The following is a 27729-nucleotide window of genomic DNA, read 5'->3' as shown; positions in this document are numbered from 1 at the left end:
GTTGAAGGCCCTGCAGTTTAAATGGCAAAAAGCTGTATCATTGTTGGTAGAATACTGAATATGCATTTTTAGTAGCTATTGAAATAGAAGAATTTAGTCTCAATAATATTTTTGTTAATCTCTAATAAATCCTGTGCTAAGAGCTCACTTGATATTTTCACTAAAATAAGAGATTTAGGCTTATATTCATGGAAGAAAAAAAAGAGCTTCTCTATCTTTCAGCATCTGAGGAGCACTATGTAGGTAACAAGGAAGCTCTTACAAATGTCATACTCTTTGACTCTAAGCTTTTGCCAGAAGGAGGTAAAAAGGCAACGTTGCATGTTCAAAGTATTTTCAGTCTGAAAGACTTTAATCACAGAATATGACTGTCCTCTCAGCTGCATCCTGTTTTATACTGAATACTGCCAAATTGTTAATTGCTTTGTAGAGATGGGGATAAATAACAGTAGGATTAAAGACACTGTGGATACTGGTTTGTTCTGTGTGCATCAATGCTTGAAAAACAAATAGAGGGACAAACAACCAAGCAGCACTCTCCCAAATCCTCTGATTTAATTTGCATAGCATCATCTTTTCAATACATGACCTCTACTACTCTTCATATAGTACAGGTATAGATGCCAAAAAAGAGCTTTTGTTTTGTTTACATTCAGAGAGAACACTGACTGGTGTCCAGACTGCACAAATAAAGAGACTGTGGGCCAAAATTACCACTTGTGTTAACTCCTTAATCTCTTCTTTGTATTTCTGCCTTTCAATGACAGATACTGCTGTTTTATAATCCCCTATTTCTCTTTTGAAAAGTAACTACAGGACATCAATAGAATAAAAATCCATGTTCAAACCAACATGTTCTAGGCCAATCAGTGACCTGTTATGTTATATTGCTGTTTGACCTTTATTTACCAATACGGTAGTGTGTTTTAAATTTTTTTTAAAAGATCTAATTGTAACATTTAATTTCATACTGTCATGCTTGTTACAGGAAATTTAGTGACTATAAAAAGTGAAATTTAGAGCCTATAAAAAGAAACGCAAAGGGAAAAGTGCTGGTTCTCATCACAGGCAAGCTGCTCTCAGTTAACATTCTCAGAGGATTGTGCACAATAAATGGAAGGAGGTGGTCTTGGTAGTCTGGGAGCATAGTGGGTAGCAACATTTATTATATGTGAGTTAAATTTGCTTTGGGTAATTGTCAGCTTTCTAGTTTACTGTGCTTCTTAGCCATATATTTATATTCAATAAGTTTTCTTTGTGTAATTCCTACTGCAGTTCTATAAAATGCAACAATAAAATAAATTCTCTATGCTATTTTAGTTGCTTAATTTTCATTAATTTCATTAATTTTCATAATTTTTGCTGATTTTTCTCAATATAGTCTTTAGATAAAGCCTGAAATGCCAGAGCATAATGATGAGTGGTATCAGTGGAAGCACTCAAATCCAGGAGTTTGTCTTATCTGTACTGATATACACTACTTGAGGTTGGTGTCATTGTGGGCTCACAACAAAAACTGAATCTGGGCTAATATTTCTGCTCTTGCTTTTACTGCTGGCATCAGCATTAATCATGCTATTGATTTAAATGTAAATTGGCTATAACATTGTGACTTAGTTTCCTTGTTAGAGGAAAATGCATTATCCATAGGTAAACTTCCTTACTCTACTGATGTTTCTGAACATTCTATTATTATTTTTTCTGAAACGTTTTGATTTTAAAAGTGCTGTGAAACTAAAACGTATTATTGTATATACATTGTAGTTCTTCAGAGGGTATTGACTTACAAGTAAATGTTCATTTTTCTTTTATTGCTTTTTTTACTAGAATACATGATTTTTACTTTTCAAACTTAATGCTATTCATCTTAAACCTGTATTTATCCAACCATTCAAGCTACTGTTTTTCACCTTTTTTACTTTGTTACATACATTTACAGTAATGGTGATCTGTAAGTATACCTTCTGTATAATTTGAAGTTATTTGAAGATAAAGTGAAAATTGATGGATTGTGGATTTTTATGCTTTTATATTTGGTAGCCTAATGTTCTTTTTTTCTCTGTTGTGTATAAGGTGAGTGATAGACCATTTTTTACTTGATCTTTAATAAGAAGTACCATTGTTTTACCACATTTTAGAGTTTACTAGATATTTTGTAAATGATGGGTTGTTTCTGAGATAGCAGAATAATAATCTTTGCAACAATTCATTTGGATTTGTAAATTATTTCCATATATATGATGAAAAGGGAATTTGCTAGCCCAAAAATACTGTGTTACTGTATTTGGAAAAGGCATTTATTTAGGATTCATTACTTTGTGTAATAACAGAAACTCAGTGGAGTTAATTTTATTGGTTGTTTCTTCAATGCTAAGGTAAATTTTTTACATAATTCTTTAAAATTTTTTAACTGAATATCTTCTTTTTCTCAAGTGACACTGAGCCAAGTAAAATTGTCAGCAGTATCTTCTTTTCATTAATCAAACTCCATGCTAAGACTTTCTAAAAAGACACTTTTCCAACATAATTAGTAATAATCTAATGTAGTGTGAGTAGTAGCAATCTAATGTGGTGTAGAATGACAGAGAATGTGTTTGGGATGAGAGTGGTCTGACCTGTGTGCCCACCATCCCTGGTTCCCTTGTCAGCTAGCCTGGGCTTAGCCAGAGCACACCCACATACCTGGGCTTCCTTCCTCTGGAATCTGGGAAAGGCTGGAAAGGAGTCTTATAGGCTGCTTGCCAGGTATTGTCCATGTGTGATGTGGGAGTGATGGGGGCCTGAGGCTGTATTTGAAGGACTGGAGAAATGGAGATGCAGCTGTGCAAGCTGTTGTTAGGCTCTAGAAGTGACTCAGTTTTGCTCCAAATGCCTGTTTCTCCTAAAATTTCAAACTTCTCCTGCATGGGATAGTGTGTGTCCACTTTGTTTAAAACACCTTTATAATTCGAAAAGGATAACTAGAATTGGTTACTACACTGGTAGATGACCTTTTGGCTAAAAAAATTTTGGTTTTTCTTTCTGTTGTTACAGGGATCAGAATATTTGAGAGCAAGCAGTAGAAGTATGTGTTGTGCAGAAAATCAGTGGTATCACAAATGCAGATAGAGCAATGAGGCAGAGACATTCTAGTAAAAGAATACTATTAGTTCAGATCAGAGTGAAGCTGATAATGTAAAAAAAGTGAAAAGGTAGAATGTGCTTGAGCAGTCATCTGTAGTTTTGATATTCTCTGCAATTAGGTCATAATTGCTGAGCAAATTAAAATTTGGTTGAGCTTGGCTGTTACAAGGAAAAAGTGAAGCATTAAGGGAAGGTTGCTCATTCCATAATAATACTGTAAAAAAAGCTAGAGTGCATATGCTGTGTTTATGAAAAGTAATCCCTGTAACACTGTAGAACATACTCGAGAATGCTTTGAAGAAGAACATTTTATGGTTTCCAGGATGAAGTGTAATACTGAGGAAGGATTGTTAGCTGAGTGCTTGTAGGCAGTATTGCAAAGAGCTATGGCACTAAAGGGAAGATGGGAATATTACATGCCTGTCACTGGAAATAGCTCTTTGTTCACAGTTCCCAAACACCTTTGCAACAACAATCTTCTCTAGAACCACATTGTCTTTGCTCTTCATTTGGCTTGTTTATTTCCAAAGCATTCCAATTTTTATGGCTGCTTTCAGAAGCTTTTGAGTACTCAAAATCCTGGTATTGTCAAATCCTGTAATGTATGTCATATCCACAAATTTACTTTTAAATGGAAAATTCCTAAGATCTCAATGCTGTGGAAAGCAGTTCCATCCTACTGTGGTGGACTGCACTTGGAGAATTTGCTCCTCATGTTTCTTATTACAAGCGAGTGTTGAACTGGCAGATCTGGCCTTGTGTTAAAAATAGTTGTGTAATACAGTTTTTGATTTCTAAAATAATGTCAGTGTTGCTTCGCTGCTCACTGTGTGAGTCCTTTTTATCACAGGGCACCGAGGGCACGCCTGTCCTGTGCAAACTGTGGCTTAAAAAACAGGTGTGCATGTTTGAGGAGCTGGGCACAGCATGGCACTGCTTGTCCATGCTGTGTGCAGGGAGCAGTTCAGGGTGAACTCCCCAACTCCATCCCAAAGCTAGCAGGTTCACTATGAGTATGTGGGAGCAAGCTTATACACATGGGGTGAATGCTTAGACTACATTGCTTTTTTTTTGTAATCCTTGATTTCTGTGGGGTTGTTCCAAGACTCAGGGCCATTTATGCACTGGTTCTTTTTAGGTAAAGACTCATTATATACAAGATGAGTAATCAGTCATTCAGAGTTGTATTCTTATGAAGTATTCATATACTTGTCACAGGGGAAAAGACTGTTCTAGAGGAGGTTGCTTTAAAATGATTTATTATGAAAATTTTGATTAGCTTGATTGATTTCTTTACTTCCTTTCCCCTTGTGTTTTTGTAGGAGGGGAAGCTCCAATGAACCCAATGGTGAATATTTCTTTAGAAGCAAAAAAATTATCTACAGTGTATCAGCCTGTGGTTTTGTGTGTGTTCCTGCAATTTTAAGACAGGCAAGCTGTTATAATGAAGGAAGATAATTAATGCTGTTTTCATTTTAGGTTTTATAATCATTAATGTTAACTTAGATCTTGAAACAATTAATGAACAAATTCAGTTCTAGAGTCCCCAAAGCATGCAAATTATTTGGAAAGTTTAGTCTGTGTAGCACAATAAACTCTATTATAGTTACTCATGAGAGCATGCTTCGTTTAGGATATATTCATTATTTTCTTTTGCACTTCACCAACCAGCTTCCATGGATTATAAAGCAGAAGCTTACATATAGTCCAGACGATTAAAATGGTGCTGCATTCAATTATTATGGCTATAATTGCCTTAATCATGTAAATGAAGGGGCCTTGCCAATCTTATGGTACATTAAAGGCTTTACAAGAGTGTCACAGTAGTTGTATTGAGAATAAATAACCAAAGAGATGCAGATCATATGCTAAGTGGATCATCTTTCTGTTCATGCAATGTACAAATAAGCTAAGGATGCCTTTATGTTTGTGTCTCATTTACTGATGTGTTGGTAATACTTTTTAACTGATACTATTTTTATACCATCAATATGCAGTAATACTTAAAAGTCTTTCCTTACTCAACAGTGGAAGATAACTGCTAGAAAAATCAGGTCTTTTTGTAAATCAGGTAATTACTTTAAATTACTTAATTTGCGCCTCCTTCTTATTTTTTGAAGATAAAACATGTGGTGCTAATTACATAACCTAATTATGAATTATTTTTTCTGTATGTATGTCAGTTTATTGACAGTGAAGCTGCTTGAGATCCTTAGGAAGCTCAGGAATGGACTGATGATGGTTCAGTAGTGTTCTGAAGGTAGATCAATAAGATTCATGAAGTTCTCTTCAAGTAGGATGTAAGCTGAGTGGTATTTAAAGAACATGTGATAACCTTTTGGCAACCACTTCCCAATAATATTAATTGAGTCTTTAGTACTTCAATATCCTTTTTACTTTAGTACTTCAACTGTGCTATCTGTGCTCCCTGTTAAATAGTTGCAGTATCACTTTTTCTGAAGTGACTATTTTAATAGCTGCCAGATTTTTTTAGTATTTTCTTTAAAATATCAAAGTCCTTTAGAAGGATTGGAATGTCTGTCTTTGGCAGCTATTGCTGATATTTCTACAACTGCTACACTGAAATTGACAGAAATTCATTAATATCCTGGTGATATGGTAGCCCTTGCAATTTATTTTTTTTTTAACATGCATATTGTATCTCATTTATTCTTTGAAGCTGACCTCTGTTGTGGTAACTAGTTTCTACTTGAGCTAATTTTAAGCAAATATTCTAGTAACTTATTATTCAGTGAAAAAAGTGGGTACCAGCATATCCTTACTTGGTTACACAGTATCCTCTTTCTTTCAATAGTAAATATACAATTGGTTCTTACACATAAAAGCAGAAGTTTTCTCTAAAAAATCTTTCTCACCTCTCCTGAGCACACAGACAGAAGTACAGAATTGATTTACTGTTTCACTTTTGCTTTTCTTGCATAAATGTTTGACCATTCTTTCCCAGCTGGGAACATTGTTCTCTTGGTTGGTGTGAAGTTTTGAGGCACTACTGAACATTTTCATGTGGCTGTGTGTATTCACTGATACTCTGAATGTGTCTGTCTGTGCATTGAGGGTATGATAACACCTAGGCCATGTTCACATCACTCACTTCTAGCTGTGATAATTTCTAAAAGTTTGAAATGATGATGCAGTGTTAGGAAAAAAAAAAAACAGTATTAGTAGAAATTTGTTTACCAATAACTCTGCAGGACAATTTTTACATGCTTCTGAGTGTCTTTAAGCAAGGGAAAGATGTATTTTGAAAACCCCCCTGTTCTTATTTTGCATGCAAAATAGCTACCTTTTGAGTCTTTATGTAGGTTACTACAGCTTTACTCAGTCTTGGTAAGACTATGTACTAGTGTCAGCACAATCTAAATCTATTTCAAGTGTTGATTTTCACATCTTGAATGTTTTTACTGCCAAGAAGGCAGGTTTTGTATTTTTAAATTCAGATTTATTTTATATTCTTCATGAATCAGCATTATGAAAACATGTATTAATAAAATTATTAGATCAACCCTTTGTGCCTCAAAGTATAGTAATTACCCAACTGTATTGCTTTTTATCTGCATCACAAAATACAATACAAATTTTATTTTTTCTTGATATCTTTCTTTATATCACAGGTGCATATTGCTTTACATGTCAGAAATTCTCTAAGTAAAGCATTAAAGTCTTCATGGAAAATGAAAAACCTTACTTCCTTCCTGAAGGCACCCAGATCCATGAAATTAGCTGTGGCACCTGTTTTAACTGTTCTGCTGATACTGCAACATCAAGTGCTACAGCCATCTCACATGCAGGCATCAGCACTTGTTCAGTTTTATCCACTTGTTAAGCTTTGGCTCATTAGTATGGTAGCACCTTTAAAACATAACTACCCCCTAAAATTAACTGGCTTTATATTATGATTTACTAATACAGAGGTATGTCTTTACTAGTAGAGAGGTATGAAACAAAAGAGCAAAAAAATCTTATATTTACCATTTCTAAGAGTACAAGTCATAAGAAATCCTGGATTGATTAATCTTCAGTAATAATTCCTGTCAATATTTTTGGGGTTTTTTTTTCCTCTTTTTAGTAGAAATTTCTTAGAATGCTGAGAACAGTAGTAGAGTACAGAACATTTAAAAAGAGAGCAATAAAGTCTGTGTAAGTGGAAAGTAAGTAATTAAGACAGTTTTGTTCTCTTTGGTCTCTTCAGCAGGATTGTCTCAAATTCATGTGTGGTTGAAGGTTTTAAGAAAGTTTACTATGTCTCATAGGAATCTTGGGTTTTTTTCTAGTTTTCTTTTAAGGTCAGTAGTTGAAGCTGACCAACCTCTTCAGTATTTCTGTATATACAGTTTAAGAGGATTAAAAGATACGTCAAAGATAGAGGTCACTAAATCGCTGGTATTATGTAGTTACCTTCTTTCTAAAGGTTTAGCTTCAGAAAAGGAATAGAAAAAGAGTTTACAGTTTTAGCAAAGTGAAAAAATACTGCTGCAGCTCAGAAAAACAAAGAAAATAGTAATACTGTCTGGTTTTGTCTTTCACCCTGTTTAAATCTATTAAAGAGAAAAAAAGAGAGTTTGTAAAATCATATCCAAGTCAGTTGGGATGTTTCTGACCATTTAATTGAGCATTGGATCATAACTAGACTTCATAGAAAACAGGATATATAACATTAGGAAAGCAAGTTTAAAAGAAAATCACTACAGATTGGAATAATTTAGAAGAGTTGTCCGCCAACTTTAAACGTTACTGATTGAGAGCTTTAAAGTGTTTTTTTCTGAGTGAAAAGCTGACAATAGCCAACAGTGTATAGTGTGTGAAGGCTAAAGGATGCAGACGTGTCAGAGACAAGCATCTGTGACAATTTACTGCTCAGGAAAGGAAAACTAGAGATTAATGCAGTTATTCACAAGGTTATTGTGTACCTGTGTTTATTTCTTGATGTTTCTAGAATTTCATTCACTAGGACTAAAGGTAGATTTAGTAATGCAAGCACTGATTTCCCATGTCCACAGTTCATCCAGATGGTCTTTTAATTATCAGTAAGAGCTCTCACTGGCAGTAAGGATTAGCAGCCTGCCCCTCTGTAGTGTTCATTTGTGGGCAGCATGAATCTCGTCGTGTAAGATGCCAGTCTGTCAGGATGTTTCTCCTGCATTACAGAGGAGGCTGTTAGAAGTTCATTGATGTCAGTAAGTGATGCCAGGGAACTGATTTCTTTAGCTTCTTGAAAGAGATTCTCAGCAGTGGCAGGAATGTAGCCTCAGTACAGAGTAAATACAGTAATTCAGCTTTCTAGCTGAAGTATATTCCCTTTTCAGAGACCATCCTAATTTTCTTATATTGAGGAACTATATATTACTATTTTCTTTGTCTTTTCCCCCTCTCCCTAGACCACTTGGTACTATTTTTGCACATACCATGTAACACTTTACTCTGCAAGTGATAAGTCTAAGGTATTGGTCCTTGTAAGTTAGGGTAGAAGAGTTAGAGTGAGTGATAAGCAGTTAATTATTCATCTTCAATTGTTTCATTTGCTATTTTAGTTTATTTGAAATTAATTCAGTTTTTTGCATAAGTGATATCTAGTGTCATAAAGATTTGTCCTTTTTTTCTTATAAACCTCATTTCTAAATTCCTTCACTGTATTGGGAGAGTTTTAAAATCAATTGTTTTGTAAGATCAGACAAAGGGGTCAGGCTTTTGATTTGCTCTGTTTCTCTTCTCAAAACCTGAAACAAATATAGAAATAAGCTTGGAGGTGGAAAACTTTGCTTAGTGTAAAAGGAGCAAGAAAGGAATATAATTTTTTTCCCAAATAATCTGTGCAACTAGCACAGAGAATCTGAATAAAGGTCTAGTAAATGAAGAATTAAATTATACCATCACATGAATTGATTTTTGTTGACATGTTTGAAATTATCAGTAAAATACTCCTGCTACCAAACTTTTACCCAGCTACACACCAGTAATTACAGAGTCACAGACTAGCAGAATGGTTGAGTTTGAAAGTGACTTCTGGAGATGATCTTGCTCCACCCCTCTGCTCAAGAAGGGCCACCTAGAAGAAGTGACTCAAGACCAAGAAGTTGCTCAAGGTTGAGAGGTTGCTGGGACAACTTTAAAATGTCTCTGAGGATGGAGCCTCTACAACCTCTCTGGAAAACTCAGTCACTCTCACAGCAAGCTCTTTCCTCCTGTTTCACTTTGTGCCCATTGCTTCTTGCCCTGTCACTGGGAACCACTGAAAAGAGCCTGGTTCTGTTTTTATGTCCACCCTCCAGGTATTTATTCACATTTATAAGATCCCATTGTTTTCTTCTTCAGCAAAAATGGTCCAAGCGCTTTCAACATTTCATCATATGAAATTCTTTTGATGCCCAAAATGTAAAATGTAAAGGTCCACATTATAATTAGCTAACCAAAATTGTCTGTCCTAATAGAAACTCATGAGTGGTTTTGTCACTTTCAGTGGCAGTTAGTGAGACAATTTTGGTTAGCTCTGAATACCTGTTAAAGAGAAAAAAATTTTTAAATGCTCTGAGAACTATAGCACATGTATGTATATTAAGGAATACTACACTTGCTTCTGTGTGCAAATGCATGTTTTTCTTTTTTAGCCAAAATATAGAGAAAGAAATAGAGTCGATCTCATGCATTTGAGGAGTGAGTTGAGAAATGTGTAGCTTAACATATAGCATGAAATATAGTCAGGATAATGTGATTTGTAGCTCAAAATATATTTATCACAAAAAATTCTTTGTCATTTTAAAGTCATGATGTAAATCCATAAATTTCCTAGCTGTGTACAGTTTACAGTGATTCTAGATTTATATGCTAAATTTCTAAGAGAAATCTCAGAAAAAAGTCTTGTTTGCCTACATGCACACACAATGCAGATGTTGTCATACTTCAAATATATATATGCATATATGTATATATATACATATAAACTATTTTTTATATATATGAAGCACCTAGAACATTGAAACAATTGTATGGAACCGAGTGGGTTTTTTTGTAGGGTAACATAATAAAGTACAAGATAGACTGAAAGCTATGACCAGTAGTAGTAGTCTAGAAACCCAACATATTTTATAGAACACGAACTCATGAAAAGTGTTTGCAAATCATAAAGCCTGCAAAACAGCCTTTACTTTCCATCTGCTTCAGGCACAGTGATGTAATGTTCAATTCTATCTGAAATAAGCATTCTAATGGGTAATGATTTATTCTTGACATTTGGACAAGGGACACAAGGAGCCTTGGAAGTAATTTTTAAATTCCTAGCTATATATATTTATATGTAGAAGCAAGCTAACTATACACAGCATAAAGATAAAATTGTACTGAATTTCATTACCACAGAGGTCATGGAATAATTGCACAATCTACTATTCATTTTTCTCTATTGCTCTACCTCAAAGCAGGATGTCTCCAGACTGGAAGAATGCCTCTTGTGCAGTTTAAGGACTTCCATAATGGAAATAGAAATGCATCTATCCATTAAAAAGGTGTTTGCAGACAGATTGATGGTGTTGGCATGTGTTTGTAAGGCACCAGGCAAACAACCAGTCTGTATGTGCAGGCTGCCTGCACTGCACATGCTGTGAATCTGGGCTGTCCTGGAGGCTTGCAGCTTAATGACTGGAAACCTGTGTGGTACACTCTTCTGGGAGAGCTGAACACCAACTGGTCTGGTCAGAACTTCTGCTCTTGTTCTATTATAATCTGAGTTTCCTTTTGATGTCCAGAGTTTTGGGGTAAATAAAGAACAGCATTCTAAAAAGTTGAAATGTGGGAACTCTTTTCCTATATGATTGAGCAGTTTGTTCCAGTGTATCATGTGGACATTGGGTCATTCTGTTGCATAAATCAAAATGGAATATACTGTCCTTATCAAGCATTATAAATGCTTATTAATGTTGTTTTGAGTGATGAGGAATTTCTTTTGCAATGGAAGCCAAACGGTAACTGTGAAAACAAAACATCTACCTGTTGCAGTCTTTACAGAGCTCTCATTTTTTGCTATCAGTGTCTCAGTGTTAGCTTGCATTATTTTATTTTTTTAAACTTTGAATTTACTTTATCTGTGCAATATCAGGCTATATAAAAAATGGACATTTTCCTGAAGACAATTTCCTTACTTCTTTCAATGCTATAAGAGACAGGTTTTATGTGGACTCAAAAATTGCACATATCTGCATTTCTTTTGGATGAATATAAATTAATTTAGATTAAAATGTTCAGCATCTTACCTTTCTGAAAAAAATGTTTTACATTGAAGTATTTTTCAAAATATTAGTATCTATGATTTTCTTCAGGAAAAAAATCATTCAGTAACAGTATGATAATGATAAAAGATGTTTTGTTACAGAAATATCTGTTGAGTAACAAATACTTTATTTCACAGGAAACTTTTCAACACCAAAGTGATTAAATAGGACACCTTGATTATGTGGTGTACAGTGAAATACAAGTAATGTGTGATTTGTTAGCTCTTGACACTTCAAAATGTGAGGAACTAAAGCAAGAAACAGCCTAGAAAGGGGAAGAAGGTGGAAAAGGAAAATGTGAATAGCAAGGAGATGATGATTCTTTAATTACATCTTTGGCTCAGGAGCATAGTTTTGTGCCCACCAGGCAGGTGCTTGGCTGCCTTCTCTAGATAGAAGAGAGGAGAAAAACTCACTATTTTTTATGTTTATTCAGCCATATATTTATGTATGTTCCTATCTTCTGCTGATGAGCTGACCTATTTTGTGTGTGTGTGTGTCTAGTAAATGTGAAACAAAATCTAGATACCTAATATACCTAGCTGACTCCTTTCAGGGAGATTTTTGAGAGTTTTTGTGAATTGCTCCCCTTGGGGCCATTACCACTGCCTGTTTCAATGTGTTGAAAATGTCATGGTCTCTCTTTTCTCATTTATTAATTACTTCTAAGAGACTTACCTAACACTTGAGCATTTTTGGACTTTAGGCAGTCACTGGACATTCAGTATTCATTTAATTAATTTTGGTCAGCTATTTGTTTACATCAGATATTTTACACAGCAGTGTCATGGTGGTAGCAGGATTGGTCTTGAGTTCGGTGGACTGGGTGTTGTACATTGATACTATTTGATCACAGCTCCCTCATGGTGACTCATATAGAAATAGCATTACTGAGTAATGCTGGGTACAACTCTAAACTGGGGGAGGAGTGGCTGGAGAGCAGCCCTGCCAAGAGGGATCTGGGGGTGCTGGCCAGCAGCAGCTCAGTGTGGGTCAGCAGGGTGTGCCCTGGAACCCAGAGGGCAAAACCCCATCCTGGGGTGCATCAAGCACAGAAAGAGCAGACAGCCAACAGAAGTGACTGTCCCACTGCATTCAGCCTTGGGGAGCCTCATCCTGAGTGGTGTGTGCAGTTCTGGGCCCTGCACATCAAGAAGGATGTGATGGTCCTTGGTTGCATCCAGAGGAGGGAAACAAAGCTGGTGACAGGGAAAGAAACAATGTACTGTGAGGAAAGGATGAGAATTTCAGGCTTGTTGAGTTTGGAGAGAAGGAGGCTGAAGGGTGACTTCATTGGTCTCTACAGCTCCCTGAGGAGGTGGAGAGGGAGGTGCTGAGCTCTTCTCCCTGGTATCCAGTGATAGGACACATGGGAATGCTTCAAAGCTGTGCCACAGGAGGGTTAGACTGGATGTTTAAAAGCATTTTATTACTGAGAAGGTGGTCAAACCCTGGGACAACCTTCCTAGAGAGGTGGTCGATGATCCCACTGGTGTTTAAAAAGCATTTTGGACAATGCCTTTAATAACACATGTTAGGTTATGGTCAGCCCTGAACTGGTCAGGCAGCTGGACTGTTGTAGGTCCCTTCCAAGTGAAATACTATTCTAAGAGAATAGGAATTATTTTAATTTGATTGCTAAGTTATGGTTCTATTTAGGAGTCTGCCCACTTGCTTTTTTAATAGATTTATCCCAAATGCAGTATAACATACCTTGAGGCACAAACAGCAAAATTCAAAAATTTAATTTCTAGCACCTGGAAGATAATAAAACCAAATTCTTTTATATGATTTTATATATTTTGTTCTTCTCAGCCTGTACAAGAAAGTCATTTTTTTGCAAAGTTTGAAGCTTTAATGGGTTTTTGGTTTATTTCTATGTTCTAAGGCTTAAACAACAGTTTTGATACCATTTTAAATTGCAAATTCAATGCCTTTGGGTTTGGTGGGGAGTCTGTTCTAATTGTAACTTCCCTTATCAACTTGGAAACATTAGGGTTCAATGTAATTTTTTTTTTTTTAGAAATTTTTTCACAGCTCAAGTTACTGGCTGATTTCAAAAGTTGAAGTTTTACTGAAGTTTTTTTTTTTTTTTAATATGGAACATTAAACTATCATAGAGGCAACTGCTGACCATACTGCATCATGTCCTGAAAAGATTTATTTAGTCATGGCCATCAGCTCTGGGAGGATATGGACCTGCTGGAGTGAGTCCAGAGGAGAGCCACAAAGATGCTCAGAAGGGCTGAGACCTGTAGTTGCTCAGCCTGGAGAAGAGAAGGCTCGGGGGAGAGCTTATAGCAGCCTTCCAGTATCTAAAGGCTATAAGAGAGCAGGATGCTCAAGGCTTTATCCAACTTGGCCTTGAACCCGTCAGGGCTGGAGCATCCACTACCTCCCTGGGCGACCAGTTCCAGTATCTCATCACCCTCATGGAAAATAATTTCTTCCTAATGTCTAACCTGAATTTCCCCTCTTTCAGTTTATGTCCATTACTCCTTCTCCCATTACTATAGCTCCTGATGAAAAGTTCCTCTCCAGCTTCCCTGTAGCCTCTCTTGAGATACTGGAAGGTTCCTATGAGGTCTCCATACAACCATCCAGGGGCTGAACAGCCCTAACTCTTTCAGCCATCAGGAATTCAGTATAAAATGAGACTAAACTAGTGGTTTTTCTCTGTAAGTTGATTGCTTATTAAGACATTATAGCAGTGCTGGTTCTTTAAGTAGAAATGTGTTGATGATGTCCTTTCAATTAATCGGTTAATACATGCAGAGAGCAGCAAGTAAATAAGATCCCAAATCTGTTCAGGTATTCAAGCAATAGCCTTCAAATTACAACTGTAAACCAGGAGGAAGTTTTGACGTTTTATGCAGTAGCAATAAAGGTTTTTCATGTTCATTGAATGCAAAACTGGTACTGAAATCAGTGACAAAACTCCCACTAAATGGAACTAGGGTTTCTGTTTGTTTAATGAAATAAGAGCCGTGGAGAAACTCTTAAACTTGGACTCATTACACTACAACTTAATTTTTTTGGTGGTGGTGGTTGCTGTTGAGTCCAGTAATCTCTGCACACATTTGCTGTGCCTCAGCTTCACCTTGCTAAATGTGAATTTGCTGTTGTCTGAAAATCATTGAGGAGCAATATCAACATCTTGAAAGTGAGGGAATGAGCCACGCAGACAGGAAAGCAACAAATTTTTGAGCTCAGTGATGTGGTAACAAAACATGGGGTTTGACCACAGTGAATTCACAGGTGGCTGTCAGGGCTTGTATCTTTTAAAACTACCTAAATAGCCTAGTGATGCAGCTGGCGTTATGGAATAGGATAATCTGGCAGGACTCTGTAGTGCCATGTTGATTTAATGGTGATCGTTGTCAAAGAAATGAGGAGCTTTTGTGTGACCATTGAGATTCAGGTGTCACTGTGATATGTTTCTCTGTAGTTATTGATGTGTTTAAAGAAATACAAAATAATTCTAAGAGCATGGCCCAAAAAGGGCAGAAGAAAAACATGCATAAAATTGAATTTCAGTAACAAAAGGAATAACAGCTAGAAAATTATGTTAAAAGTCTTTTGACAGAGAGCAGAAGAATCTATGTGAGAAATAGACATAATTTTGCACTATAAATGTTTCTTACTAGGATGTCTTCAAAACCACTATCAGAAGGAATTTAATTATTTCTTAAAATAATTGTAGTATTGATTTTGTTTTTTCACTTTTAAGTCTCAGGTACTGATGCATTATTTTCAGACTCTTGGTGATGTCACTGACAGTTTAAAGACTTCTACAGATTTTGTAAACAGTGCAAAACAGTGATGCCATTATTAGGACAGTAGTTTGGAAGTCTCAGATGCAGTGGTGAAGAGGCTCACAGTTGATGATACTTGGCAGTTCTTTTCAGCTGTAGGCAACGGTGCTGATAATCAGCACAACCAGTTAGTATAAATGCCTTTCATGGCTTATGATTAGCAAGGGAAATTATAACTGAATAGATTACTACCTGGCATCTCTAATTGCCCATACTCTTTTTGCCTTGAAAGGTTCTCAATCACCATGTGGAAAAACAATGTACATTCTAATTATAGAGATTTTGTCTAAAATGCATCATGTTTTTTGTGTAGATTTTTTCAAAATATAATGACATATTTCTTTAAACAAAAAGGTTATCTTTTCCTTTTAATAGATTGCAATCTTTATTAAATATAATTTTTCATTGTGAAAAATGTCAACAGAATTGTTTAAACAATCATTACTGTGTTGATCAGTGTTAGCATTCCTTTCCTCTTCAAAGAACCAAGTAGTTGGTCTAGACAGCAGCAAATTGAGGGTGAAATTCTGGCTGTACTGAAGTCAGCAATAATTTTACTACGGTTTTCAATAGGGTAAGGATTTTAAGAGGGCTTTGTTTGGTTCTGCATACACATGGTGCTGATCTGTGCCTTCTGTGAGCTGCTCCTTCTGGAAACTTCCATACTGACGCAGTCAACACGCGGACAGCACTGTGTACAGGTAGCCAGCAGAGAGACTATGGCCGGGAAAGAACTTTCTGGAATGATACCATGATACCAAGATTGATACCTCATGGTGTCTGGTTTGGATCTGATGTTGATTTATGTCACATTCAGTGTGTTAAAGGTTCTCCGTAGCACATATGAGGATCACTGTTGGTATTGCAAGAATTTTGGATTTAAAATACATACAGTAATAACCACATTAGAAATTAGCAAGGCTAAATAAATTCCTATCTGTATGAATAAAAATTCCTCACAAAAATTCCCTGATCTACACCAGACATTCATGAACAATCCATTTAGTACTGAATGCATAGACTAGCAAAACATAATTGCACTTTGCTAACATATTTCATATATGCATTTGTAAACATTTTGGGTATTTGTGCCCTAACCATGTTTTTTTAAACTCATTAGTTTCTGAATTTTTCCTTACACTTTTGTTTGCTGAATTTATGTGGAGACACAGCTGCAGATTACTTAACCAGCATTCTAATTTTACTGAAGTGGTGGTAGTGTACTAGAGTTTGCATCTCACTGGCTGTTGATTCTGGGCCAGGGGAATTGAGTCCTGCTGTTACATTACTATATAATGAATTAACTGTCATAGGTTTCTTCAATAGTAGAGGAAAATTTTCCTACCTCTATTGGCCTTACTTTAGGGAAGATACAAATAATTAACTAAGTTGGAGCAATTCTTCCCTCTTGGTCCTCTCTGAAAGGTCTACAGGCAACTGTGCTCTTTTAAAGAACAATATTATGAGATTGACAGCAATGTTAGTGATTAAACATTCAAGAAAAACACACAAGCAAATGGTTAGAGTAAATACAAAGTGGTTTAAAGCATTAGATAACAATCTAAATATGAAAAAAGTAAATTGCTGCAACACAGCCTCAGATCTGTTAGACTTCAGAGGGATCCAATATGATGTAAGATTCTTTTATGCCTGACACTTGCAGAGCAGATTGTAGTTAATTTCTATTAAAGGGTGATTCTTCAGCCCACTGTTTAATTCTCCTGCCCTTCCATGAGAGAGAAAAGGTGCAAACCAGTAAATAGTCAAAATGAGGAGCAATAATTGTCTATCACAAAAGAAAGGTCCATCAGTCCCTTCTAGGTTCTTTGCATGGTTACCTGATCTAATGCACTTTTAGAGTCTTTTGTCAGGACAGAATATTTATGATTTCAGAAAATACCTAATTGGAAATGGTAAAATAATAATAGACATAATTTTATATTTTCTTTATAAAGAACATTATTCAGTGATCTTTTTACCTTTGTCTACTATGTTGCAAGGGATTGTGTGTCAAATGCAAAAGTCTTTGCAGGTCTCTGTCAGTCATGATCTTGAAGGTAAGAAAATGTCCAGACTGTGTCCCAGAGCTGTGTAGTGCTTTCAGGAATCCTTAAAGCCGAATTTTGAAAACTACCATACCTTTAGGTTATGGTTTCCTTGAAAGCTTTCACCACTAACACAATTTTTGGTCTGTCCCTATTTGATACTTCCCATATCTTTTATTACATGAAATACTGTATTCAATTGAATATACAGAAATATTTGAAAATTATCTTGGAGTATAGCATACTAGAGTGGAACATCTCTTTGCTATCTTCTTTTGTTGTCTGTGTTCATAAATATGCAATTTACAGATTAATAACATCATTTTCATCCTCAGAAATGAATAGTTTGGAATGGCAGAGCACGATGAGAAATGATAGCCAACACTAAAGGTTAGCAGCAGTTAGTAAAGGAAGCTGTATACATTGACTGTCCAGAAAATAAATTAGCAAATTCCACAAGAGGTCTGTAATACTTCTGAGAGACTAAAGAATCAGTATTATCTTACTTAATTGCAATGTCTTTGCAAGTCCACATATTTTAAGTTGAAGACAGTAACTTGACACGTAAATTGTGTGTGTTGTGGTTACTAGTATTTTTCCTGCACTCAGAAATTATTATTATGTTTAAATGTGAAGTCTTTAAAAACTGTGAGGACACAAAAAGATCAGATTTATTTTATGAAAATGTAATTTATTGAAATCATTTTGCATTTTATGAAGCATTAATCATGTGCAGAATGTCTGTATGGAACATTAATTTGGGGCAGTAAGAATAAGCAGCTGCAGTTCCCTGATATGGTATCTGCAGAATTTGTATTAATTATCTCATAAAACAGACTAACCAAAGTAGAAAATTCATTTTGTTTAGTTAAATAGTAAGGAAATCAGAATGCTTTTATTAGTTAATTTCAAGGTATTATCTTCCTGAAATCATTGGCCCTAGAGGTAACAGATGGCTGATAAATATCAGCTTATAGAAATACAAATATATGCATGAACTTTTTCAGTTTAGAGCCTTTTTTAAAAAAAACCATACCAGTTCTAACTGTACTTCCAGGATGGTAAAAAGATGACTGAAATGACTGTCCCATCCTTTAGTTACAGGTTTGGAGGGATTTTTGTGCTTCTGCCAAATTTATTGGGTTTTGCTAGCACATTTCTTTTTGCCATATGTTACTCTTCCCATTTGTGACAGATGATGCAGAGCTAGAAGTGCTGCTCTATATTGCAGGAATTGTAAGTCACTTGCATGCAATTCTTAGACATTTAGAGTTAGTCACAGGGGTACTAGCCCTTACTCTGGAGGTTGCAATTTTCAGTCCAAGTAATCAATTCCTCAGGGCTAAATTCCTAAAAAAACCTCTGCAGAATGGCAGGGTACTTGTAGAGTGCTGTCACTGAGTAGTTACATGGGCTATAATGTTCCAGCTTACTATAGTAGGTAATGTCTCTAAAGGCAGCACTGAGTTCTGATAGCAGTTTCAAGGTTACTGGATTTTCAGAAGGTTTAAATGCTCGTGCTGGAACAGATGAGATGCTCAGCATTTCCTGTGCAGCCATATGATAGTACATGACTGGTAGGTAATGCTGTCAAAGGGCTTTGGGCTGCATGAGCATCAGCTGTGGACAGCTCCTAATAATCCTGCTCACAGCTGATTCAGAATTGCTGCTCTAACCAGGTTTCTGGGTGTCTAGCAATCCTGGACAGATGGCTGCAATCCTCAAGTTACAGCATAGGAAATACTCTTACACTTTTCAGGGAGAACAGTATAGAGCTACAGAACAGTTGATAGTAGTTCCTTTCAAAGAGGGGTTGTCTCTCAAACACTGAGGAACCCTCACATGAGCTGTCTGATGGTCACAGGACATGAATGACTGGACACTGCCCTGAGCAGCTTGATGTAACTAGACCCACTTTTATTAGAGAGTAAGACTGAACTACTTCTGGAGGTCCCTTTTAACATATTTTATTAACATATTTATTCTGTGAATCAAACAATATCATATTGGGTTTTTTTTTGATTTCTATGCTTTTGTGAGTCATATGCAGTGATTCTAATATGTTTTAAAAGTTTGAATAGCAAGAAGTCTTCCTTCAGCATGCACTGACTGATCAGTTGCCCATCTCACATGGAGTAATTACTAGTTGACTCTAGAACATGGTGGATGTGTACCCCGTTCTTCAAGTTTTCTAGATACTCTCTTTATGTTTACTTCCTGGTTATTTTATTGTATACATGAATTTGAGTATAGTTCTGCCTGATTGAATGAGATCTTGTGTGCTGAGGAAGATCATCTGCATAGTGTGCAGTGTGTTTCTTGCCTTTTTGTTTTTCCGAAATAAATTTTTTGATCTTTCACTTAGCAAAAGCTACTCTTGGATATAACAGTATTGCAGTGTGCTCATTATGTCCATGTCCATTCAATACTTATTAAGCTATGGGTAATTTTTTTCTGTGTCTGTGTTTACATAAAAAGGAAGCACTGTTATAATAACTTACTTCCTCTTATGTCAGGAAGCTAAGGCTGGTTTAAATATGTTAGGGAATTCAGGACATTATGCTAGTGCTAAAACACCTTCTACATGTCTTTACAGCTTTCAGTAGCACTATTTTTACTTCATTAATTAACTTGAGTTGAAAGGCACTTAAAGAACTCAGGCTGATACAGCATTTTCAAATATTTTACTTCCAATCTGTAAAGTATTTTCAAATGCCAACATAAATCATAACATTTACTGTATGTGAAAACAGATTGAACAGTTGGTTCCACCTAACATTTAAATAATATTTATCATAAAGTTATATTTGGATTAAGTACCTATAAATTTTCTGAGACCTTCATTTTTGCATAGCCGTAGGTGTTAATTTTAGAAGACAGTCTCATTGCTTGAAATGACAGCAGACTCCCATAACCTTTGAGCTAGTGACTTCGTATTACCTTGTACTAATTCTCTTAATGGCTACTAAAATTGATTGTAATAGCAGGATTGCCTTGCATTGGCATTATACAAAAACAGAATTACTTCTTGGCAGGTTCCTGAGTGGATTAATGTGATTTAATATGCATTTTTTGATTACTGTCTAACCTTCTACAACCTTTACTGTCTGTCTTTCACCATTAAAGATTCATCTCCCAGTCTATCAGGTTAAATAATAGTCTGAATAGACCTGAATTACCTCATCTTGATCTATTTTAAATCAGTACAGACAAATTTGCACAATCATTTCACTACTCTGTATCTTTACAAGCTCATCACTGGCATGAAAAGTTCCTAAACATTTTTTTAGTATGTATCAGCTAATTAATATAGTTTTTCATCATACAGAATTACCTCGAGCAAGCATGTTTCAATGGCAAGTAGCATTCTGGTGAATGGATTTTTAGGTTGATCGTCTCTGTTATAGCAAAGGAAGTTGAACATGAATATGTTATCTCCTTCCTGATTTGCTTGGCCTTGACCAGCAGTGGCTCTGTCCTGGAGCCAGCTGACATCGGCTCTGCTGGACATGGAGGAAGCTTCTGGCAACTTCTCACAGAAGCCACCCCTGCAGCGTCCTGCTACCAAAACCTGGCCATAAAAACCAATATACCGGTGTAATGGAAGGAGAAATTAAAGAGGAGCAGAGTGTCCCAAGTTAACAGCTGATTCTTTGTGCTGACCTGTCAGCTGATTGCAAGAGTTGGTACAGGAAGGTGTGTGTCACCATAGCAAACATAGGAATCCCACATGTTTGAATTAGAATATGTAGTCTTGGATCAGGAAACCATTTTCATCTGGTTGTTGTAATACATTTTTTAGTACACATGCCTATTTATCATTATTTTTTCCCCAGTTCCCTTCTAAATTATCAGAAAAGAAATAGTTCTGTTACACAATAGAGAAACACAAATACAATATTTATAAAAACATCAGTCCATAACATATGCAAATATATGGATGGATGAATTGTACTTTAGTCTTTCATTCTTTCATGGATAGAATCAAAGTATCAAGTGGGACTTCAGTAAAGAATAAATAATCCCGTGCTTAAATGCATACAAGTGTACAGGCATTGATAGTTGTTGACAAAATGATATGTTTCTATCTTATTCCAAAATACAAGTAGGTTTTTCATAGTGTTGTGCAATTTAATGAAGTGCTAAAAAAGCTAAGTCACTAAATGTGTTGGATTGCTACACAATAAAAGAAAAGTAAGCAAGCTGGAGATTTATTATGAAGAGTGTCACTGTGAAGCTCAGACAACTTAGGTATGAGCTCTTCAGATCATGGCTTATTTGGTTACTGGTAGACCTGGAAAGGGATCCCAATTTGGAAATGATAGCTATTGAGAATGGCAGTGGAAGGTATTTTGTTATCTGAGCAGAGATACATTTTTTGTCTTTTCTGCTCTTCTCATCTTCCAGACAGTGTTATTTCTTTTGTCCTTTCTTTGTCTTCTCACTGAATAAGCCTCTTGACTGCACATCTCTTTCTGATACCTACTTCTGTTGGCTTCTGTACAAACTGCCAGTACTTTACAGCACTTCAGCCAGTCTGCTGCTAATCTGCTGCTCTTGGTGCTACGGATGCTCTCTTTGGTCTGGTGTGCTTTTTCTGCCTTTGCTATTTCTGGTCAAAGAATCCATCCTTTCCATCACCAAGTGGCTGTAGAGTCGCCTGTTTGCCGTTATGTGCTCACAGGTTTGGCTTGTGAAACTCCATTCCAAGTATAAACTTCCATCATGTTGTTGAAATACTTTTGCTGGCAATCCTAATTCCTCTTTTCCTTAGCATAGGAAAGCAGGCTAAGTGTTCATGATTATCTGCCTAAATTACACCTCTGACCTCTTCTGGTAGGGCTTGGATTAGTATTGCCTTAATGAACATAGAAATGAAAAGACAAAAAATGTCTTGAGTGTCTCAGCCTCATCTGCAGTAAGGTGTAAAAATACCTGTGCTGCAGGTTTATAGTAGTTTGCAAAGGAATTTTTCTATTCCTAGGCACCTGTAATTTTATAATTCCTTTATACAGCAGGTATTTATTTCTCAGGACCTTTGTTGAGTTCTGAAGGCATACCTAAGCAGTGCAGCTGAATTAAATAAATTTTAAAAGCTGTGGAACATATATGTTTGTATTATTATGTTGGGGTTTTGTGGGGGTCGGGGGATTTTTTTTAGCATAATTTGAAAAGTTCTACTTAGCACCCTGGAAAAAACCTTAAACAACTCTACATTTTGTTTTTCAGTGTGCAGTGACCTGGAATTCAGGGAAGTTGCAAACAGATTGAGAGACTGGTTTAAGGCACTTCATGAAAGTGGAATTCAGAATAAGAAGACTAGGATTGTTCAGAGGCCTGAAAGAAGCAGTAAGTGATTTCTGTTTGTCTTATTTGATGTTTTCTTTGATCCTTTTCTGTTCTTTTGTTTTTCCATTGGTAAGACCTGCCATATTCTCGTGTGCTTTAGATAGACATGCACATATAGTGTACAAAACTATAACTTTGGGCTCTTCTGGAGCTGGTTTCCTATTTATGGCTTAGTACTAATACAAGATGTTCACTTCAGACTTTCAATATCATTTGGCAGGACAGCTATCATTCACAATGCTTTCATTTGTGAATGCCATCAAATTAAAAGAAATAAAATAAAGGGGTTTAAATTATGTGTGACCCATCTTTGCTAGTTGATGTCAGTGTATATACTGGCACTGAAAAACAGATGGAAAAGAAGTTTGTAAGTAAAAAGGAATTTTTAAAGTTATACTTGAAATTGGAAAAGACTCAGGAGTACTAATGAAATGGAAACAGTAGGGGCATAATTTGTTTTTAACCCCCTCAAATATTTAAATATAATTTTTTGTTGTGGAAAGTAGTTACAATTTAAAATGTAATCATCAAAGGGCTAATTTAGAAGAGCAGTTGAAGTGTGCATTAATAGTTCCAAAAGTAAAGTCCTACTGGGAGGGGAGGGGAATAGGATTTCATAAACCAGAATGCTCTAGCTGTTATTAGTAAGAAGGGCAAGCTATGCATTCTTCCAGAGTATGTGTCATAGAACTTAGCCACCACTGGCTTCTTACCTTACTTATTTTATGTTTAGCTTTTTAAATATTTGAGAATTTTTTTTAGCTTTTGATTGTTTCAATTTGTAGCATTACTTTTTCTTTTATTTTTCAATAAATCAATTAATTTCACATAATTGGCAATGTCATTTCATTGTGTGATTTTTTCATGCTAAGAAAATGTGAATAATTCTGTAAAACAGAATGAATTAAAGATGATTCTGTCTTATCTAGGAATACTTTTCTTAACATTGAGAAAAATTGTTTCTGAGGTACAGTGGTAATACAGTAGTGCCACTTTTTATTGGTATTGAAAAAAACTGACATTTAAACCTATATATTTCCAATTTGCATTCTGGTTGGTGCCCATAACCGGCATGTGATCTGCTTCTCATGCAGCAGTGAAAACAATAGAAATACAAATTTTGCAGCCCTTAAGTAAGAATTTATTTTTTTTTAACTATTGAGTATCTAATCATGTAGGTTAGTGCATTGCTCAGTTGAAGGTGAACTACTGAAATATCATGTAGGGTCCTGTATCTTGCTGAATGCTTACTTTGAAATTTGGGCAATGATAAAGGAGCAACTGCAGAGCTGTTAAGTATTATGTCCTGCATAAATAACAAGTCAGTATTTCAAGAAATTTGGTTCCATATAATGCAAGAAAGTCAAGTTCATAATTAATGCTTTGAATACAGTGTGATGTAGTGCAAACACAAAATTCCTCAAAGAGTGAGATTTTTCCTTTAGCTTTTTTTCCTTAAGCACACAGGTGGTTTTGATATGACCTGCAATCTCTACTTGAAACAGGCATTTGTACCATGATGCATTTGTGGATATAATACAGTCATATTTGTTATGTCACCAGTTTGTTTGCAAATTTTTACTTTACAATAGCAAGCAAAGACTATATTTAGACTTAAGATCCAAGATTTTAATATGTGAGGCTAAAAATGAAAGAATCTTACGGATTTTTGGACACTCAATTTTGGAAGCCTTCAAATTCATAACGTTCTCTCTTTTAGCATTGTACAGAATCTGCACGTATTGTAGGAGGTGCATGAAATTTTAGGCACAATTTAGATTGCATGCTATTCTACCATTTTTAGAGAGATAGAATCAAGAGTTGATTTGGATGGCTAAGAATAGTTTTTGCAAGACTCTTTTTCATCAACATGTAAAAGATTACAGTCTCTGTGGAAAATTCTGTTTCCTGCATATTACTGACTTTCAGTTACATGTCAACATCATTCTGTCATAAATGTTTGACTTAGGTTTTTATCATGGTACCAGAATTTGGAATGTTGTACTAAGTATTAATTTATTACTGGTTCTAAATTTGTTCAAAGTTTGATGATAGGCTTTGAGATGTTTATTTTCTTTTTACTAAAATAAAACAAATCAAGTTTTACAAAATGGTTACATGTGAGGCATTCAGTTTGTCCTAAATGTTCTGAATATTTTCTTCTTTTTCTTTTCAAAAAAGAGGTATTCAACAAATGCCTCCATTGTTTCACATTTGAACAGTAACTGTTCAGTGGGTCATGTTTCAGTACTGTGGTCAGTTACTCAAATTGGATATAGCTAATTGTGAAAAAATACTGGGTTTAGATATTAAACATCCTATTTGTGCAGTATTGATTTTATAAATAGCCAATATTTATATGTAATAATTTGTAATAATTTGACAGACTACTTTAGGAAGCCAGTCCATCTATAGACAGGAAGCAATTGAATGAGTGTATGTTCAGTAGTAGTTTTTTTCACTTGTAGATTTGAGAATGTACAAATTTTTTTTAAAACTGGTTTTACTAGTGCTGTATTTTTTCCTGTTGTGTCAATTTCTGTACTTCAAAATTTCTTATTTAAGACAGCAAAATACATACTGCATTTTATGGGAAATGAACATGTCTGTTGTTTAGAAGAAAATATTGTGTTTACAGTTTTTACACTTAAAATGTTTACACTTTTTATGTGTTTACAGGCATATGTCCCTGTAAACACATAAAAACCCATGAAATATGACAACCATTTAACATGGTAATGTCCTTTCTAATACCATTTAAAAGTTCTTAAAACTGTTCTTGCAGAGCAAAGTTCTCAAGTAATGTCCCTCATTGTCTGTTTCCAAAGTCATAAGAGGTCCAAGACATCAGGCCTGTTGGTATCTAAGTATATCAGGGCATCCAGCCATATTGATATCTTAGTGTACCAGGGCTGTCCAGTCCCTGTTTTGGAGATGCCTGAAAGCTACAGCTACAAATAAAACTTGCAAAGAACTTCTTATCATGCATAGTGTCTTTACACTTAGCAAATGAGACTTGGTGGTCTGAGCAGACCCTTTCAGAGTCCCATGTAACAGATCCCTGGAGTTGCTCAGCTCCCTTGGGGAGTTAAAAATCTGTTTTGTCACCCTTCTCCCCTAGGCTTTCCTGTATTCTTATCATGAAGTTCCTTCCTCACTGAAAAACCATTCTGCATTCAAAGAAGCAGTTTGTGGCATCATCTCTGGTTGTCTGTTTGTATATAGTTTTTTTTCATATTCCAATCACTCTGGTGGCATTTAGTATTAAAAGACTTGAGCACAGTCCTCCTCACCAAGGCAGATGTGGTGAAAGTTTGGAGTTGCTCTAGTTATTAAATTATCCACTTTGTTCCCTACAATCATTAATATACCTAAACAAACCAAACAGTAGTGTTCTGCTAGAGCCATCAATATGCTGCTAAAAAGTTAAAAATGTCAGGTGCCTACATTGCTGTGTTTTTAGAAGAGTAAGGTAATTTTGTCTTACTGACACTTTTTTCCAAAGCAGAATGTAATTGAGAGTAGGATGTTTCAAAAAATAATAGGGTGTTATTTCCAAAATCTCTTTTGGGTTCAGATGTGGTCAAATGTAATATATCTAAAAGTATCAATAATATAGATGCTACATATACACTTAAATCTTTTCCTCAGGCCATTTATGGTCTAAATAGATGACACAAAGGGGAAAAGCATATTTGACCCCCATACTATAATAATACCCCCATTATTTTTCACTTGTGGGTCAGAATATGCAGAGTTAAAAAATCAAGGGGCATTTTATATAACTGTTTAAAATCCATTGGAATATTCATTCTATTTCTATATTAATTTTGTGTTCTAGAACACAAAATTAATGCATCATATGTAAAGCACAAACAATACCATAGTCCCACAGATATTTCTGCTAACAGGCAGTCTATTTCTGAAGAATACTTGTGCACCTTCTTGTGTTAGAATATGAAAAACCCGAGGCCAAAAGTAATAAAAAGAGAATCTTCTTATGGTTTGGAAATATCATTATTTGAAGTCTAATACATTAATAATTTTGAAAATAACTTAAAAAATCAAGAATTCTGAAAGAAAATTAATTTTAAGTGGCTTTTCTGGAACTAGTATAGGAAGATACTATTACACTAAAATTAACAAATTTCCATACAAAATTATGGGAGGAAAATACTCATTTTGTAAAGAAAAGTAAATAAAATAAGCAACTTCCAATTTTTGCTTGAAGATTTTCATTTCATTCTGACTATCATAAATTCCTTACTTATGAAGAGACAAACTGATACTATGCAGTGCTAAATTATATTTCCCTGATCTTCACTGCCAAAGCATATTTGAAAACCATGAGGTGCAGATAGAACTCATGAGAACAATTGGGTTTTCCTTACTCCTAGAGTAAGGAAAGAATTCCTAGGATTGTGATGTTAAACAGTATTTTGGTGTCTTCAGAACACTGATGGCTTGAGAATTTGTCTAATTCCTGAGATTATTTCAGAAAATGTTCCATAAAGCTTAACTGCAGAGTTGAACAGGCTGCCAACCTTGAACCATAGTTCTAGTTTGCTAGAAAGGAAAAGTTCTTCCAGTGAATTTCTGCATGTGTCAGGGTAGCTCATGCAAAGGCATCCTCAATGGAAGAGTCTGGAACAAGAAATCCAGCCTAGAATTAATTCTGAACAGGAATTTTAATGAATACATCTCTACTTAAATTTAATTCTCTAAATGTACCACATTGGGTGTTGCTGGCTGAAATTGGTTTTGACTCAATCTTTTGTACTCAACTATCCTTATACACAGTGAAACATGTGGGTCTTTATTATTTTATCTTGTTTTCAGTTATCTGCTTTCCTCTAACAGTCACTGCTGTTAATAAAATGGTAAGTCTGGTGTCCCAAGTAACAAATTTCATCTGACCCATCAATCTATTAGGAAACATAGTTTCTAGGAATAGGATTTTTGTTGCTTTCCCACCCCCCCCCCCCCATCCATATAAAATTCTTTAAAACACTGGAAGAGACTTCAGAATGCAAACTTTCACAGGGGCATTGCAGTTGTACTTTATTTCTTTCCTCCTGTACCTTTTGTTGTGACATGAGAGTCAGTGTTCCTAGGTTT

At 35.5% G+C, this 27729-nt stretch overlaps 1 protein-coding gene across 4 annotated transcripts in view; it reads left to right on the top strand.

The window, feature by feature from the left end:
* Window positions 1-27729, top strand: part of SPOCK3 (SPARC (osteonectin), cwcv and kazal like domains proteoglycan 3) — a 166459-nt gene that overhangs the window by 122432 nt on the left and 16298 nt on the right. For all 4 annotated transcript variants that reach the window (XM_071432017.1, XM_071432018.1, XM_071432015.1 and 1 more), the window contains one exon: window positions 22492-22611. In XM_071432017.1, the coding sequence (XP_071288118.1) occupies window positions 22492-22611 (120 nt within the window). The remainder of the gene's footprint in view (window positions 1-22491; window positions 22612-27729) is intronic.

This window comes from Agelaius tricolor, unplaced genomic scaffold (genome assembly GCF_023055355.1).
Source record: "Agelaius tricolor isolate 1412-34295 unplaced genomic scaffold, bAgeTri1.0.p SCAF_8, whole genome shotgun sequence".
In the NCBI taxonomy this organism is placed as follows: domain Eukaryota; kingdom Metazoa; phylum Chordata; class Aves; order Passeriformes; family Icteridae; genus Agelaius; species Agelaius tricolor.
The sequence above is the reverse complement of the archived record's forward strand: the minus strand, read 5'-3'. Positions and strand labels throughout refer to the sequence as shown.